Raw genomic sequence first — 16,937 nt, 5'->3', positions numbered from 1 at the left:
ATGGCAGGATTAAGAGACTCCCACACCAGGACACACGGCCATGAGGATGATCAGAGCACTGGAGCACCTCCCATATGAAGAGAGGCTGAGGAAGTTGGGGCTGTTCAGCCTGGAGAAGGCTGAGTGGACACCTCATAGCAGCCTTCCAGTATCTGAAGGGGGCATATAGGGATGCTGGGGAGGGACTCTTCATTAGGGACTGTAGTGATAGGACAAGGGGTAATGGGTTAGAACTTAAAACAGGGGAAGTTTAGATTGGATATAAGGAGGAGATTCTTTCCTGTTAGGGTGGTGAGGCACTGGAATGGGTTGCCCAGGGAGGTTGTGAATGCTCCATCCCTGGCAGTGCTCAAGGCCAGGTTGGACGAAGCCTTGGGTGATACGGTTTAGTGCGAGGTGTCCTTGCCCATGTCAGGGGGGTTGGAACTTGATGATCTTAAGGTCCTTTCCAACCCTAACTATTCTATGATTCTGTGTTAAATACCTCACATAGCTTTCTACTGCTGTTTGATCAGTTCAGGAACCTTGAACCACACCTTTATCATTTCAGGAATGAGCTTGGAGGATGTCATTTTTTTGAATACCAGAGAACAAGCCTAAAACCCTGCTAAAATCTTTCTTGTTCCAATCCCAAAAAGGGATTTTATAGCAACTTTCTCAGTAAACTGAATGGGAAAATAAAAGATATTTAAAAAGGTACAAAGAAACCTGCAGCGTAAAGTACTATATACTGCTAATTAAATGTAACTTTTGACAGTGAGTAATGATTTATATTTGCTGTATCTTTTCAAAATCTATGATTACATCTGGCATCACAAACTTTTATATGTGATACTGCATTTTCAGGGCTTAGACATGCTCCCGCTTTTGCCCTAAGCAGCCACTTGCTTTCTCCTACAGAAGACACGCACACGAAGGAAATAAGAGGATCAAAATCTGGTGCTTTTCCTTTCATGATTTCTTCCATTTAATCTAATCTAATCACAATTCTATGCAAAGCATTACCTATTTCAAATACTGCCATTTCCATGTTTTTAAATGTTATAAATAAAGCCATCTAGCAATTGCATTTTCAGTCACTGATTACAATTTTTCTTTTTCCCTCAGAAATTTAATTCTGTGAAAGAGATCATTGACTTCTACAAATGCGTTCCCATCACACTCGTTGACGGAAAGTATAAGTCAGGAACGCAGAGAGAACAATGTTATCTTACATATCCATTTCAGTTGCGCAACAGATGTTTTCTGCCTTAATGTCACCAATTTGCTTGTATAGAACAATTATTTAAATGTCTCAAAAAACAGATTAGCCTTTGAATGAGGAGCTCCCCGTAGTATTAGGAAGCACTCTACACTGCTCCACTGAAAATTCCTCTCCAAGTGAGAACACAAATCAGCTCAATTTTTTTATTCATTTTTAACTTCAAGGATACAGGTAAAATATATGCCACTGTATTAATTCACAGGAAATCATAAACAGACCGGTACCTTGACAATGATTGAGCAATTTGCTTACCTTGCACTCTACCTTCTAACACAAGATGAAAACTGAGCGCAGTCTTACTTACTTAAATGTTACTGCAGCTGTTAGCAGCAAAACTTAATAAAACATTCTAGTCACATAAAAAAAAAAGTATTCTTGCTTTTGAAAATACCCATGAAATGCTACTTCTCTGAGTCCTCACTGTCTAATGATTTCATTCAGTCTATGCATGTGTTTGCACAGGAACAACCTGTGCTCAGCAGCCACTGAAGTCAGTGGGTGTCAGATGATGCTCCCAGGTATTGGAGCAGATTATAAAGCTAGCTTTAATTATGTAAATTCTATTACTTAAGTAACACTTATTCTTTAGCTTAAGTAGCAGATACTCCCTATCAGAGCCTTCAAACACTTGGATAGTAAAATCATTATGCAAACAGTCCCTTTGAATTCATACCACATGCGAATAACAGAGATAAAAATCATCAGTAGGAACTCATAGATGTGCTTCAAACTAAGCACGAAAGCATGTTCCAATTAAAAAATACAGTAATATTTATTCATATAATTTGAGGTTCGGAAGGCTTAACTAAATTCATTTTAAATATGAAGGCAAACTTCAATATCTCTCTGCAAACCATCCATAATCTTCTTTTTTAAGCACACTCAGAAGTTTAACTAGGCAACTGGACTATATCAAGAAAGCAACTTCAGTTACTCTATCCTTACAGAATAGGAACGAGAATAATAAAAGCATTCAAGCCCAAAACAAGACATTCCAGTTAATGATGTAGTATGTAGTGGCACAAACTAACTCTAAAAAAAAGAAATCAGCAGTTGGTTACCTCCTCACAACCTTTTTATTTCTCAACACTGCATCAGAACACAAAAGAACATTCACTGTAATTATTTCTTCCAAATCACTGAGACTGTTATACCTCAAGGAAATTATTCTGACATTACATTATCTAAAAATGAGAACGAAAATGAACAAAACACAAGCTGCCAAGTAAGAGTTTGGCAGAGCTCATAAAAAGGAAAAGAGGCATGTTGTAATCTCCTTTAAGAGTTTGTATCTTTAAGAGAATGTTATAATTTTGCCAGTGAAAACTCATACGAAGCAAATTCAAAACTATTTATTTAGTAGCTTCTACAGAAACAAATTCATTCAGACAGGAACCTGAACTGAAGGAGTTAAAACAAAGGAGTAATTTTAACCACTGTTTTTAATTATGTTAACAATTCCAATATTTATTACATGTGCCATGCTGTAATTGTAAAACGGAAACTGTTTTCACAACTGAAAATGCAAACAGTACTGTTAAGTTTGGCATCAAAGTATATGAAGTGAAAAAAACCCTCAGTGTACTTATCTAAAAAAATAGAATTCCATTTGAATACAAAATGAGAACTGTCATTTCATTTTTCTTGACAAAACTGACAAAAGAAAATTTGTTCTGTGGAACAGGTTAGTCTGATACAAATAATACAAAAGTTTTCCATGTGTACACGATGAAAAAGATCTGTCTTAAAGCACCAACTATCTGAAGGACTTTTAACACTGTATTGCAAAATGATGGGAAAGCAACATTTTAGCTAGTTTTGAAAATAAGCCTCAGTCAGATGTAGTTTTAAAATATATACATTTCAATGCAGACACAATACTTTATCAAAACAATGTATAATGTGATGAAGTATATTAAAAAAATATTCCCAGCTTAAACTGCTTACAAAACTGCACCAACAGTGAAAACAGTTAGGGACCACGAGCTTTTCAAGTGTAGTCCCAGTTAAAACATAGAACACACATCCAGCATTAGAGTCAGTATTGATTTTCTTACCTGTAAAACTGTAAGAAGCTATTTTAACTGTAAATATGTGCTTCAAAATACTGCATCCTATATGGTTTAAAAATTATTTAAAATTGACAAGATGAATAAAAACACATACTGTTCATGTACAGAAACATTAGACTTCAGTGTCATCCACCCCTCTTCTTCACTAAAAACTTCAAATTTGGCCCTGATATAATAAAGTGTTTAAACAACTGAGTGATGCTTACACTGAAGTCGGTAGATACACATTAGACATACATATGTAACTAGACACATGCCTGTATGAATTAAGACCTACAAAAAATATATTCTAACAATATCTAAATTCTTAAGATTAAGAAGGATGAAAGATTGCACTGAAAATCTGGTTCAACACTGTCAATGTAAAAGCTGTGCAGCATCATTTGTCATTTTGAAAGTCTTCACCTTCAGCAAGTTCCCTCTGTAAATATGCATTAACTCACCAACTAGAGTTCTAACCAAATGACCAATTATGTAAACGTGTTTCTATCAGGCTATACACACATGGTGATAGAAAGTTTATGTTTGGCTATTACTTCCTTAGATTTCAGAACAGCCTTGAGTTCATACAGTGAAAAGCTTCACTCCTATCAGTCCAAGCCTGACAATATTCCAGCTCTTCCTGTTCAGAACAAAGATGGTACAGAAAGCTCACAGCGTTGTGCTCTCTCACATCTACCCAGTCCAGGCTAGGTACTAAGTACTAAACAAAATTAAACTTTTCACAGCTATCTGAGCTACTGTAACACTGATACCACAGATTGTTCATTTGCGCCCCTGTATCTCCTCTGAAGTCAGCAGAAGTGGTTTTGTTTCACTGAAACAGAGTACTTCCTTTTAAGTTTTACTTTTTGTATGTGATGCTTAACTTGCCACTAAAACCTATCATACACAATTGCTACCCACAGAGGATCAGAAGTGCTTTTCAGTACATGTATGCTCAATTTCTGAAACACTACGCTGTACTAAAACAATCTAAACCCTGTTAAATTTACAAAAGGTATCATCATCTAGGATTTTAATCCACACAGACCTAGCACAGACAAGTTACAGCACAGTATCCTAGCACACACAAAATGGTAACTAGAAAGATGTTTGCATAGCAAATCTTTTCCGAATTTCTCCTATGGACAGATGAATTCCAATACAGTTTTCAAACACGAGAGTGCAAAGTAGTGCTTAATCCTATCAGCTTTTCTGTATTTCTACCTTTGCTCTCTTCTTCCACTTTGCTCACAGTACACACCTTTTGGCAAAATAAAGCAGTTATTTGAACTTTCCTTTCCAAGCAAGTTAGTGGCACTCAAAAATAATAGGGGAACCTTCCACTAGTCTCTCACTTAATGCTTCTGTGACGGAAGAGAAAGAACATCCCAACCCTTGGTTGCCTCTATCAAGTGCCTCTGTCCATGACTTATCCATTCTTCTTGGTCCATATATACTCTTCCACAAAACCAACACTTAAACAGACACTGAAGTGTTTCAGCTGGTGAAGTTTCCACCACTTGATAGTTGTTTTTATGGGTCTTTTTTAGTTTCATTTTTAGCATACTCCGCTTTTTTGCTTGATTTCCTGTCTCAACGTTCTGAAGAGTAAGACGCTTTCGATAACGTCTGACACCAAGACAACTACTTGTCCTTTTTGACAAAACTACTTTCAATACTTGACCTTTATACTTGTTGATAGTCTTCATGACATTAATTATCTCTGGCGTGTCAACATCAGGATGGTTTAGTACCACAACTGGCTGGTTACGACGAGGGCATTTTATCAACTGATTTGTTCTCAGAGGAATAAGCCGAAGACGTCTTGCTGTCAAAAGATACGACATGTCAGAACTTGAACTGTTTTCTGACTGTGTTCTTGTTTTCCTCTTAGGAAGTTCCCTGAAGCTTGCTTGTTTTGCCTTGTTTTTGGGACCTATTTGACTTTTTGAATAGGGTTTGCTCTGCTTACTCACATTACTGCTTTTCTGCAACAGCACAGCAGTTTGTTTGTTATTATTTTTAACACTTGCCTCTCGCTTTGGCCTTTTCCTGAGTGATATACTTCGGGACTCTGAATTCATCTCATTCTGATTAGGTAAACATGGCAAATTACTGCTAACTGTCTCAGAAACACTGACAGGAACTGGGCGAGGCAGAAACATTTCATTGCAATACACAGAAGGAGCTGATGTTTCACTCTTGTTTTCTATTCCATCTGAGTTTTGACTGTTAGTTGCATTCAGCACTCTCAGCATTGTCCCTTTGGGGATAAACACTGGAGTAGCAACATGGGAATTTTTAGTTACCCTGTTTTTAGATGTACTTGCAAATGTAAGCAGCTGATCTTTACTGGGTTCTTCACTACTCATCACACTGTTTCTACCATGCACTTGAGGTAAAGATGCAGGCTGTTCCACTTCAGAGGCAGAAACAGCCCTCTCACAGCTCGCTGAATTTTCTTGAGGGGAAACCACTTTTTTACTAGAAGCCTGACATCTCAATGGCATGGACTTCATGTTAGATTCAGCAGCAGACATGAGCTGAGCAATCTTTCTACACAGCAATGTTGCTGACTTCTTATTGCATGTTGAGTCATCCCATCTGACACCCTCTGGAACATTTTCAGTCCCAGAGCTAAGAGAAAATACAGATGAAATAACAGGTCCCTCAAAAGGATTGCCTTTATTTTCCTTCTTCTGTAGCTCTAATGATTCCAGACAACGAGCGTTCTTTTGACTTATGGTTCCAGCTCTCTTTACTTTGCTAAAGCCAAAAGTCATGGCCTCACAAGGTGGAGTTTTAGTGACATAGAAGTTTTTTCCTGCTTCAGAAGATGTAACAGATTTTTCATCAAAACCCTTACCAGCTAAATGTGTTTCTGTAAAGCTGACTGGCAGACTCCTACATTCTTTGTCATCTTTGTCATCCCTCTTTAGAGGCAATGTATCCTTTTGTTTAATGACTGCAGAAGAATTTTTTCCCTCCTGACCAGCCTCTACTGAAGCGTTCTTGGAACTTTCATCTTCAGAAATAGCAGCATATTTTGGAGGGGATATATCCACACCTTCGTAACAATGCAAGTCATAATGTAAGTTATTTTTTCCATCTACTTTCCACCTTGAGGATTTAAAATCACTTTTTTTTTCCGTATTATTCATCACCAGAGACGGAGAACAAAGTTCTATAACACCTGAATGGATATCAATACCCTTTACCAAATGAAAGCATAATTTTGATGCATCTTCCCTCTGTATACATACAGAGTTACAGTCCAAGAGTTGAGAATCAGAAAAACAAAGACATTCAGAATTTTTGTCATGTGTATTATCCAAATTAAGCTGGTTAGTGACACTGGATAATTTGTCTACATTCACTTCCATCATTAGTAACTCATTTTGAGATACAGAAGATGTTTTTTTTCCTTCTGCAGACTGTTCTATACCTTGATTCTCAAGTTGTTCTTCAGCACTGTTTGCAGGCTTACAAGTTGCTTCTTTCATAGGGATTAATTTAAGAACAAGTTGTTGTGCTCCATTCACTATTTTAATCTCTACTATTTGAGCTAAACAGTTAGAAGGAACTACAAATTCAGATGGTGCAATTACTGTTAAAGGCATTCCAGGTTGTAAAGACTCTGTTTTTGGAGAATAAACCTCGACTTCCACACTTTGATTCTCACATATGCCTATTTCAGATGGCCCTAATATTGGTTTATCCTGGACTGGCGCTGTGTTTACAGTACATTCTACATCATGAGACAAACTGGCCCTTTTAGTTGCTTTACGTGGAATGTGACAAACCATATTTGAAGACGAATTTGAATGTTCATTCTGAAAAGGAATTTTATCATATTTCAGCTTCTCAAATAAAGTGCTTTGAGTTGGCTTCTTCTGCTTGTGGTTTACGGCATTATTTGACAGTCGTTTTGTGGGTGTTTCATGTACTCTTCTCGTATGCTTTACTATGTAGTCATGTCTAACAGCACCATATTCGCAGTACTTACACTGATACGGAAAAGTTCCGGTGTGCTTCACCAAATGTCTCTGGAATTCTCCTTTGGTGTAAGATATGTAGCTACAATGGGAACAAATAAATTTAATTTCTTCATGTTGACTTACGTGCTTTTTATACTGTAACGGATCCTTTGTTGAAAATCTGCATTTATCACAGTAGTATTTACCCGGCAGAAAGTTTTTAACTTTAAATGTTTTCTGGGGTTTACTTGGAGATTTTTTTTCTCGTTTTTGAAAGTCTACAGCATTGGCACCTTCAGGAACAAAATGGAAAGCTGCTGGTGGAAGGTGACTGCACTTCTTGCAGATGAAATTTTTGTCTTCAGTCCACCCAAGCTCCTTACGCTTTTCTATATCTTGCACTGCAATTTTCTGAACACTTTGGCACTTTATACAGCTTATCAGTGACACCTTATTGCTCTCGGCCTCAGTCCCTTGGTAACAGCAGTTCTGGTCATCATTCCCTTTGGATGGATTCACTTTATCCTCTGAAGACTGCTTTGGGGATGTAGTTAAGGAATTATTTTTATCATTAACTTGGCCAGGGTATAACGTTGGTAAAATTTCCCTCATTTTTTTCAACTGCATTTCAGAAGATGTGAGTCAGCACCAGTTTTGTCAAACACAGCAGCAACAGACAGAATGTCGTCTTGGTATTAGTCTTGTGTATGTTGCTTATCAATCATTCAGGTCACCAATCTGCAGAATATACACTTGGGAAGAAACGGCACTCAAGCAACTGCATCCATATTATATTCCGTGTTCTTTATTTTATTCAATCAACTTGCAGCACTAAAGAATAAAAAGCAGAAGATTAAGTCAGTTACAATTCACTGACTGCTGAAATACAGTGACCTAATAATTTAACTATTAGTGGACTACAACTGGATTACAAGGTGCAACTCTACTGTTAATAAACCACTGACTATTCTGCGCATACAAACATGAACTCCAAGAAAAACATACCCAATTCAATAATCCTTTCACATCTGTTCTTATTAAAAATGTTGATAAATTCATACAATTATCTGCTATGCATCAAAACCTAAAGAGCTCATGCTATGTATTCCATGTCGTGATACATTTCACGTTTAAGAAATGTGTTCAGAAGCCTAACAAGACATACAGTTGGTAACAGAACTGATGAATATACAGCTCTTAACTCAGGAAAAGATATTATGAAACACAAGTGTCACTTGTGAATCACAGTAGGATCACAAAAGGAGAGTGATTACAATGATTAGTAGAAACACACAACTATGCGTTTGATTTTGAACACAAGGGGTTTAAGTTAGCATGGAATTCCTGAAGTATAGAAGGAATCGGTGCCAATGTTTCAGAACCAGTCTTTAACAGTAATTCATAACAAGATGCAATTTATACTTCACATGTTCTGAAAGTAATGAAGTAAAAATAATCTGCAGCTGCAAAATTAATTACTTTCACTTTTATTAATATCACAGTGTAATCACTTCTCTGTATGAGGACAAGCACATAAATAATTCACTCCATCCTGATAATACAGAATGTGTCAATCAAGCAAAATAAACGCAGTGGGAAGCAGGAGAACAGTAATATCAGTGTAAGACCACCACATTAACTAGTGCAGTATATTTGGCCCCACAGGTTCCAACACTCTTACTGTCTCTCTTCTGCATTTAACATGAACAAGATCTCAACCTTTAAGCTTTTGCCAAGACCATGAGACCACTGCTATTTGGAAAACAAACCACTAACTTAGCCTTCTGAGAAACACATAAACCAATACAAGGTCCAAAACTAACACCAACAAGTAAAATCTGCCCAACATCTTTCTTATTCAAACATTCTTACTTACAGACATGATGTTGCACAGATCCACATTCATGTATAGAACCTACTTGATGAGGTTATTTCAGAACTCCTTTAGTTTTCAATACATCTTACAGAAAACATATGCTTCTGAAATCCAGTTCCTCTCCAAGTCTATCAACAGCGAACAGGTCCTGTTTTGGGCTCCAAAAGTACAGCACTGAGATCACCTAAACAGCATCCTATTACAATAATCCTACACAAATGAGAAAAATTTACACTATGGTACATCTCCCCAGTGGCTTGAGACAGGAGTCAGCATCTGATCCAGAAAGCTTTTCTGGCAGCTCCCTGTGCTCCATCTGCCAGTAACTGCTATAAGAATGCTGACCTAAAGATGCGGCTCTGCAAAGAGCAAGCATACGATGTAACCTCAAATAACAGAAAAACTAAGTTAGAAAACTGGTTAGGGACAACTCTTTAGCACATGGATGGCTGCACACCTGTAAAACTCCTCAGTAGGCAGTTCTTAAGACTGTAGTAACTTCATCTCATTGCAATGCAGACAGTTGTACACCTTTATGTGCAAAACCTCTACTTCCCAAAAAACAAATCACTGGCAGCCTCCCGGGAAAAAAGCAAGTACACATGACTACTGCAATCATGATCTGAAGATTCACGTTTTTAAATAATTCTAATGTTCCTAACATTATGCCCTCTATTACCCACATTCCAAAGAGGAAAAAAAAAAGCAAATGCTTCTGGTAGTCTCTGATGGACCATTCTTTCCCTGCTACTACACTTCTTAGACTTAAGATGAACCTTACTGACACAGTAGCGCGATGGTAAGCCTATGTTCAGGAGATCCATTGTTTTATCTCAGGAGAAAGACAGAGATCTTGATTAGCTCAAGATCCAGACCAAAGACAGAATCATAGAATGGTTAGGGTTGGAAAGGACCTTAAGATCATCTAGTTCCACTCCCCTGCTATGGGCAGGGACTCCTTCCAAGACCATTTTGCTCAAGGACCTGTCCAACCTGGCCTTGAACACTGCCAGAGATGAAGCATTCATATTTCCTTGGGCAACCTGTTCAGTACTTCACCACTGTCACTGTAAAGAACTTCTTCCTTATATCTCATCTAAATTTCCCATTTCAGTTTGAACCCACCACCACTCGTCCTATCACTACAGTCCCTGCTGAAGAGTCTCTCTCCAGCATCCTTGAAGGTCCCCTTCAGATACCTGGAAGGCTGCTATGTGGTCTCCATGCAGCCTTCTCTTCTGCAGGCTGCACAAACCCACTTTTTTTAGTCTGTCTTCAAACAGGAGGTGCACCTAGCAAAGATGCTTTGAAGATTCCTACACAGCTTTAAGAAAGACCTAAAATTGTGTTTGAAAGGAAAGGGTGAAGTTAGATCAATATTTGCCTTTTTTGCTGTTCACAGCTATCAAATGATACTGAAACTGCCCTCCCTCTGAACTGATCAAAAGGTAAGTATAGAGCACTTTATGCCATCAAAATCCTTGACCACAAAAAAGTTTTAAAAACACATGGAGTTTTCTTATATTCTTTTAACACTGTAAACTTCACCTTATGCAACAACATGAAAAAGGATCCACTACCTTTAAAGTGCAGGAAAGTACAAAAAGCACCGTGAAACGTTTACCAGAAAGATCTGGGTTGCTCAGTCCAAGAGGATACTCGGAAAATTTAAGAGGTAATTTAAAGAACAGGCTGGTAATATTTCTAAACTTTACTGACTCAAACACCTTTATATATGAATGTGAAAACAAACAGGTTTGTCATGGTTTAAACCCAAACGCAAGTTCTCACCTGTGACAAATACCATGTTGCTAGAATCTAGGTTTCTAGTGCTGGAGTTACTGCAACTGTATTTCAGATGTACAGTGGGTTGATTTTAGCCAGCAGCCAAGCAGCTACACAGCTGCTTGCTGGCTCCCTTCCCTTCCCTGGTTAGCTAAGGGAGCGAATTGGAGAAAAAGAGTGAGAAAGCTTATGGGTCAGGACAAAGGCAGTTTAATAGGTGACAGAAAGAGGCGGAGAGGTTATGCAAAGGAAATCAGTCTCCACCTTCCACAAGCAGACAGATGCCTAACCAGTCTCCAAGCAACAACCTTGGAAGCCAACCCCCACCTCTGCTCAGTCTTCCTCTGCTTGCAGTTTTCACTGCTGAGCATGACATTATATGGCACGGACTATCCCCTTGACCAATTCTAGTTGGCTGTTCCAGCAGCATGCCCTTCCAGTCACTTGCCCACCCCATGCCTACTCAGTGCAGTGGAGGCAGAGAGGGGGGTAAAAGAAAGCCTTGACATTGTGCAAACACTGCTCAACAACAACTGAAACACCGGTGTTTTATCAACACTGATTTAGCCACAGATCCAAAACCCAGCACTGTACAGGCTGCTGTGAAGAAATTTAACTCTATCCCAGCCAGCCAAAGTACGAGGTAAGAAAGAACTGAATAACCATTGATGCTGAAGTGACGTCTCCGCTGTCTTCACACCTAGTTATTCACCAACCCTTCCTGGACACTGAACAGTTAAAAAGAAAATATTTTATGCAAATAGGTCCACTTTATCGTTATTTGGGATAAACCAAGCACAAAAGTACACTGTAAATTTATATATATATATATATATATATAAATTTGGGGGTTTTTTTGCTACTTCAGAAAAATGAGATCATCAGCATATACAGAGAGGTGGTCCAATCCAACATCCATTTATTCTACATGGGAAGGAAGAAAAGAGATTCCCCTGAAGATTTGTTTTGTCATTTAAAGAGTTAACAGAGACATGCTTCAGAAGATCTAATTAAAAGATACATACTCCATTTTTCAAGTTACAATCAAATAGAGAGCACTCACACCAATTCAAAGATATCATTAAAGGAAGATCCGAAAGTCTGCAAGGAGTTTGAATGGCAAACTGGGAATGTTTGGCTTCAGTATGGCTGAAGAATGGAGTAAGAAACACTAGCAATGTTAAACTCAATTCCAGTCACCGTTTTTACAGGAATGGATTCAAAAAAATTTGTAAAAAATATTCTGATATACAATAAAAGTAGCTGAATTAGGAGAAATTTTAAAAATTTACAGGCCGTAGTTTTTTGGGAAAAAAGTAAATTGGAACCAAAACTTAGAGGCACATGGAAAAAGGACAGCAGAAGGAAGATAACACAGCCTTTCTCACTCACTCCTCCTACAAAACACCTACAATGCGGTGATGTAAAGAAGTTGGGCATTTAATTAAAAAAAAAAAAAATTACCACCTTTCACACACTAGTATATCCTGAACCTTGCTGCTCAAGACAGAGATCAACAGATCTGCAGGAGTCAAAAAGCATTCCAAACAGTGGATATCACATGTGCATAAAGGTCAGAAAACAAGGATCAATTAAACCCAAGAAAAAAAGGAAGAAACATCCTCTGCAGCCTGTCAAATTCATAAAGCACAAGGGTTTTTTGCACTGCAGTAGATTACAAATCATTGACGTGGCCACTGCCAGACAAGAACTGCCACTGTCTTCCCATTATTCTATACTCCAGAAATATCCATTTACTTCAAATATATTAATCCTTTGTTCATGATTTCAAAGAAAAATATGTATTCTTCAGTGGTTTAGCTCCCTTTTTATCTCAAATTCTACACTACTATCAATAAAATGGGTGTGATGAGCATCATGCATTTATCATATGTGACCAAATAAATAAGACCTGACTTTGGTAAAGCACACACCTCTCACACACTAAGTTCACAAACTGCATCGAACAGTCAAGGCCAGCAGCAACCAAGTCGCAACAATCAAGTATTGAAAAGCCCATATAAATCATCTCTTAGGAGAAACAAGCTTAAACAGGATTGGAAGACACTGAGCACCACTGCATCAGGAAGATGCATTGTGTAAAATCTGAGTCTCTGGAAAGCTTAAATCTGTGTAGGTTTAAAATTATCTGTCTGTATTTTATAACATTATATATAGCATACACTGCCCATTTAGCACCAACTGACTAAGCAGAGTTAACTGGTCTACTGATCCAACTATGTGGCCAAGTACCAGTCACTAATTTTAGGCCTAATGACTGGGAGACATCCAAAATGCTTCATTCAGGTGTAATATATAGTACTAATTAAAGGAATTGATTCTGTATTAAGAACAAGAGATTCAAATATATCAAAGAAATTTCATCTACAATTATTTCTTCTTAAAAAGACATCCTGTTTCACAATAACAGCTAATCACAGTCATAACACTTTGAATCCTAAGTGCACTTTAATTTTTTTCCATCAAAATGAATGGGTAATGTCAATGCAGAGAAATAAGAAGAGCAAAGAATACACATTAGGTTTTTAGAGCTTACTTTTATTATAAAATATATATTTATTTCACTCTACAGAAAGAAATATTACATTTAACATCTTTACTACTTATAAAGTTAAACAAAATATTGTTTAAAAGTAGATCACTTTTCTGAATGCATAGGTGAAAAAATGTTCAATTTATTGACATTTATTGTTGTTGTATAAAGGCAGGTACATATACGTATTGCAGTGAAATGGAGATCTGCTTCTCTGTGGCTCTAGGACTGATGCTTGGCTTTATCAGTATATGAAAGATATACATTTCTGACATACCATTCAACTGCTTGGTGGTCTTGCAATAAGCTTAGTTATTCTCAAATAACTACTGTATCACAAATAATATTTTAAGAGAGATGTTTATACAGTCTTGTATACATACATATACATACATTATATGTATGATAAAATTTGAAATTTATGCTGCACATCTCATCGTTTCACTCAACTTGCAACCATTTTCAAAATTTTTCTATATATCCAAACAATAGTGACTAATATTCAGCATCACCTTACTCTAAGCTTTAAGGCCTGTATGCAAGAAAGCAAAGAAGTATGGCACTGAATAAAATGGGAGAGGAGGAGGGAGAGGTCCATTAAAACTATATATTCCTTCATGCCCAGCTCGCAAAACACTCATGTGGATGCTAAAATTCACTTCCACAGACTTAATTCTTGCTAGAATTAGCCATATGCTATCTGCATATGCAAGAAAAGGGCCTTGCCCATGACCACCTACCGTGGTAACAATATAGAACAGAATGCTAGCAAAATCCTTAATATACCATTAGTCTTCTTAATAATAAAACAGACTTTTTGGTCGAACATATATTTCAGGACACTTTGGCTATAAAACTGGATCACTTATTTAGAAGAAATCCAAGTCGTTTTATACGTCTAAATTATCTTAGGTGTCCAATGTAACAATGTGTTATATCTTCTTACAACAAAATTTAATGTAGGATTTAATTAAGCAAATCCTACACACAAATACCCTGAAGAACACAATTTACAAACAAAGCACATTTTTTTTCTGTTTTGCCCAATAACACAAGTTACTAACCAGAAAGCTTCTTTCTTCAGGAAGACGACCAAGATGACAAACCTGGGCAACAGCTTTACAGTCCAGAAGAGGCTGAAGCAGCCTGATGGCGTCCACGAGACAGCAGCACCCGCCAGCCACCACCACAAAATCCCCTTTGCTTGGGCAGCCAGCTCACCCGCACAGACGTGCTGCCACCCCTCGGAGGGCAGAGAGGGGCCTCCCTCGCTTCCGGCCCGTCTCCGCAGGCCGAGAGCCGCCGCTGACCCGGTGGAGGCGGCCGGCCGGGCGACGGACCCTCCGCAGGCCTCGCAGCCCTCCACCCGCCGCCGCCGGGGTGGCGCCTCCGCCCGCGCCGCCGCGCAGTGGCGCCGCCGGCCCGCAGGGGGCAGCACCGCGCAACCCGCCGGGCCGCAGCCCGCGCTCTCCGCCAGGACGCCGGGACCCCCGCACTGGTGGGCAGGGCGGCAGCAAGCAGCGTCAGGCACGGCGCTAGGCCAGTTGGCACCGGGAGAGGGTGTGCGAGTCTCACCTGGCTCGGAGGAAGACGAGGACATAGGCGGATTGCCTCCATCAGGGGCAGACCCCGCCACCGCTCCCCTTGTCTCCAGGCGCACACAAAACGCCGACACTCACCCTCCCGGGCCCGCAGCTCTCGCCCTAAGGTACTTACCCCAGCGAGGGCGCGGGCGAACCCCCCGCCGCCGCCACCTCAACACGCCCCACCACCCACCGCGGCGACGGAACTGACCTCAGCGGCCACGGCAGCGCCGTGCCACCCCATTGGCCAGCGCCGCAGCTCGGCTCCCGCCGGCGGCGCCGTGTAGAGCTCTACTGAGGGCCCCGGGCGCGGCGGCGGCGGCGCAGGCGCGGTGCGGTAGGCTGGAGAGGGCTCCAGAGCGTAGCTGGCACCTCGGGGTGCGCCCCTCTGTTACCAGTGTGGGGCCGGGAGGACACAGCATGGGCTTTGGGGGACGAAGCTGGGCTGGTGCTGAGGCACCTGCGAGGTGCAGGCGAGGGTATACATGATGTGCACCATCGGGTTGTTGCCTGGTGGCTGTGCCTCAAGGGTTCTGACAGGACAGCAGGCGGAAGGAAGAGCGGTTGTTGCCAATAATGTCTCTACACTCCCCTCGGTACCACCGTGTTTTAACTAGCCCATGGTGTGGGCAGATATGACGCGTGGATTGCTCAGTTCTGTAGTACGATGACGTAGCAGTTGTGTATTTTCAGATGCTTCCTATAAAATCCAAATTTCCTGTTAAATAAACTGTTCTTAGTCAAATTCAAAGGGAGGAAGAAGGATTTTAACTGCTAGCATCTTGCCCTCTAAAAGTACCTTTAATGTCATTGAAGTATTTAACCACTCTGCTTAAAAAGAAAACCACATTTAACAGGGGGCTCAAAGTCTTTCCGGGTGGCGTCTGTAAAATAGCGTATTTTGGCACATGCCTTCAAGTTAAACTCTGTTTTGTTGACTGTTCCATTAGCATGGATTTCTCTGTGATAAGAGGAATCATGAGCAAGTTACAACTTCCAATCAGTTCTGCACTGGAATAGTTGGAAACGGGACTTGAGCAATCCTTACTATTGTCTACACACAAGCAAGGATCTTCAGGGATCTCGGATTTTGGAATGGCCTCTTCAGGTCACAGAAAAAGGAAAGGGAGAGCTAAAGCTATCATACAGGGAAGTCTGGGGTAAAACAACCTGCTCAGCTATGGATTTCTTAGTTCCAAAATGAGATTCTGCCCTCAGCCTGTTACATGTATTGATCAGCAGAGTTAACAGCATTCTTTGGAACACTGTAGTTTATTGGACATTTTTAAAGTCTGTGAAGAAAGTCTTCTGGCTGATAAAGCCCATTGGGATTAGAAAGCTTTTGGCAAAGACTGTCAAAGAAACTTAGCAGTAATGGCGTAAGACCAAATGTCTTGGAATTAATAACTGGTTAAAGACAGAGCACAGGAGGTGGGAGGTAGTGTGTGGTACTTGTAGTATAGACATCACAGGTACACTGTTGTAGCAGTCCCTGCTTGGACCTGCTTAACATGCTTGCAAGTGATGTGGGAAAGGAGCTAGTCACTCAAGTGACAGCTTTCTGATGATACATGAAGCTATTCAGTGGCTTAAGGAGAAAAGGTCACTGAAGATCTGCAGAAGTATTTACTAGGCAGTAAAATGACAGATTGTGTTTTGGATAGAGAAGCGATGCACTCTGGAGAAGAACAACCTAACTTGAAATACAAATTATGAGCTCCAAGATAACTAGTTCTGTGCAAGAGCAAAATCTTGGAATTGCAATATATTTCTGTGCAAATCTCACTTCAGTGCTTAATAAAGTTCAGAAAAATGAGCTGTATCCTGGGATTTGAAAAGGA

The 16,937-nt window shown here is 39.7% G+C and overlaps 2 protein-coding genes across 3 annotated transcripts in view; one reads left to right on the top strand and one right to left on the bottom strand.

The window, feature by feature from the left end:
• CLNK (cytokine dependent hematopoietic cell linker) overlaps window positions 1–1,422 on the top strand; it is a 28,101-nt gene extending 26,679 nt beyond the window's left edge. Inside the window, exon 15 of the mRNA XM_061379967.1 lies at window positions 1,108–1,422. Coding sequence (XP_061235951.1) covers window positions 1,108–1,254 — 147 coding nt within the window. The 3' untranslated portion in view covers window positions 1,255–1,422. The remainder of the gene's footprint in view (window positions 1–1,107) is intronic.
• A 1,178-nt stretch (window positions 1,423–2,600) lies between these two features.
• Window positions 2,601–15,365, bottom strand: ZNF518B (zinc finger protein 518B). 2 transcript variants are annotated; one of them, XM_061379920.1, is made up of 2 exons: window positions 15,230–15,365; window positions 2,601–8,129 (listed from the first exon to the last, which is right to left on the bottom strand). In XM_061379920.1, the coding sequence occupies exon 2, from the start codon at window positions 7,923–7,925 to the stop codon at window positions 4,677–4,679; it is 3,249 nt and encodes a 1,082-aa protein (XP_061235904.1). In that variant the 5' UTR covers window positions 7,926–8,129; window positions 15,230–15,365; the 3' UTR covers window positions 2,601–4,676. The 2 variants fall into 2 exon arrangements, with proteins under 2 accessions (XP_061235904.1, XP_061235905.1); XM_061379921.1 differs by lacking the exon at window positions 15,230–15,365 and adding an exon at window positions 15,089–15,203.
• Between the last annotated feature and the right edge of the window lie 1,572 nt (window positions 15,366–16,937).

Source organism: Neopsephotus bourkii, unplaced genomic scaffold, assembly GCF_033783945.1.
Source record: "Neopsephotus bourkii isolate Nb327-2 ecotype Australia unplaced genomic scaffold, CSIRO-AGI_Nbou_v1 NB_1780, whole genome shotgun sequence".
Lineage (NCBI taxonomy): Eukaryota > Metazoa > Chordata > Aves > Psittaciformes > Psittacidae > Neopsephotus > Neopsephotus bourkii.
The sequence above is the reverse complement of the archived record's forward strand: the minus strand, read 5'-3'. Positions and strand labels throughout refer to the sequence as shown.

Bases quoted from the DNA above. Each gene is read 5' to 3' on its own strand.
- ZNF518B (XM_061379920.1), bottom strand. From the start codon at position 7,925: ATGCAGTTGAAAAAAATGAGGGAAATTTTACCAACGTTATACCCTGGC.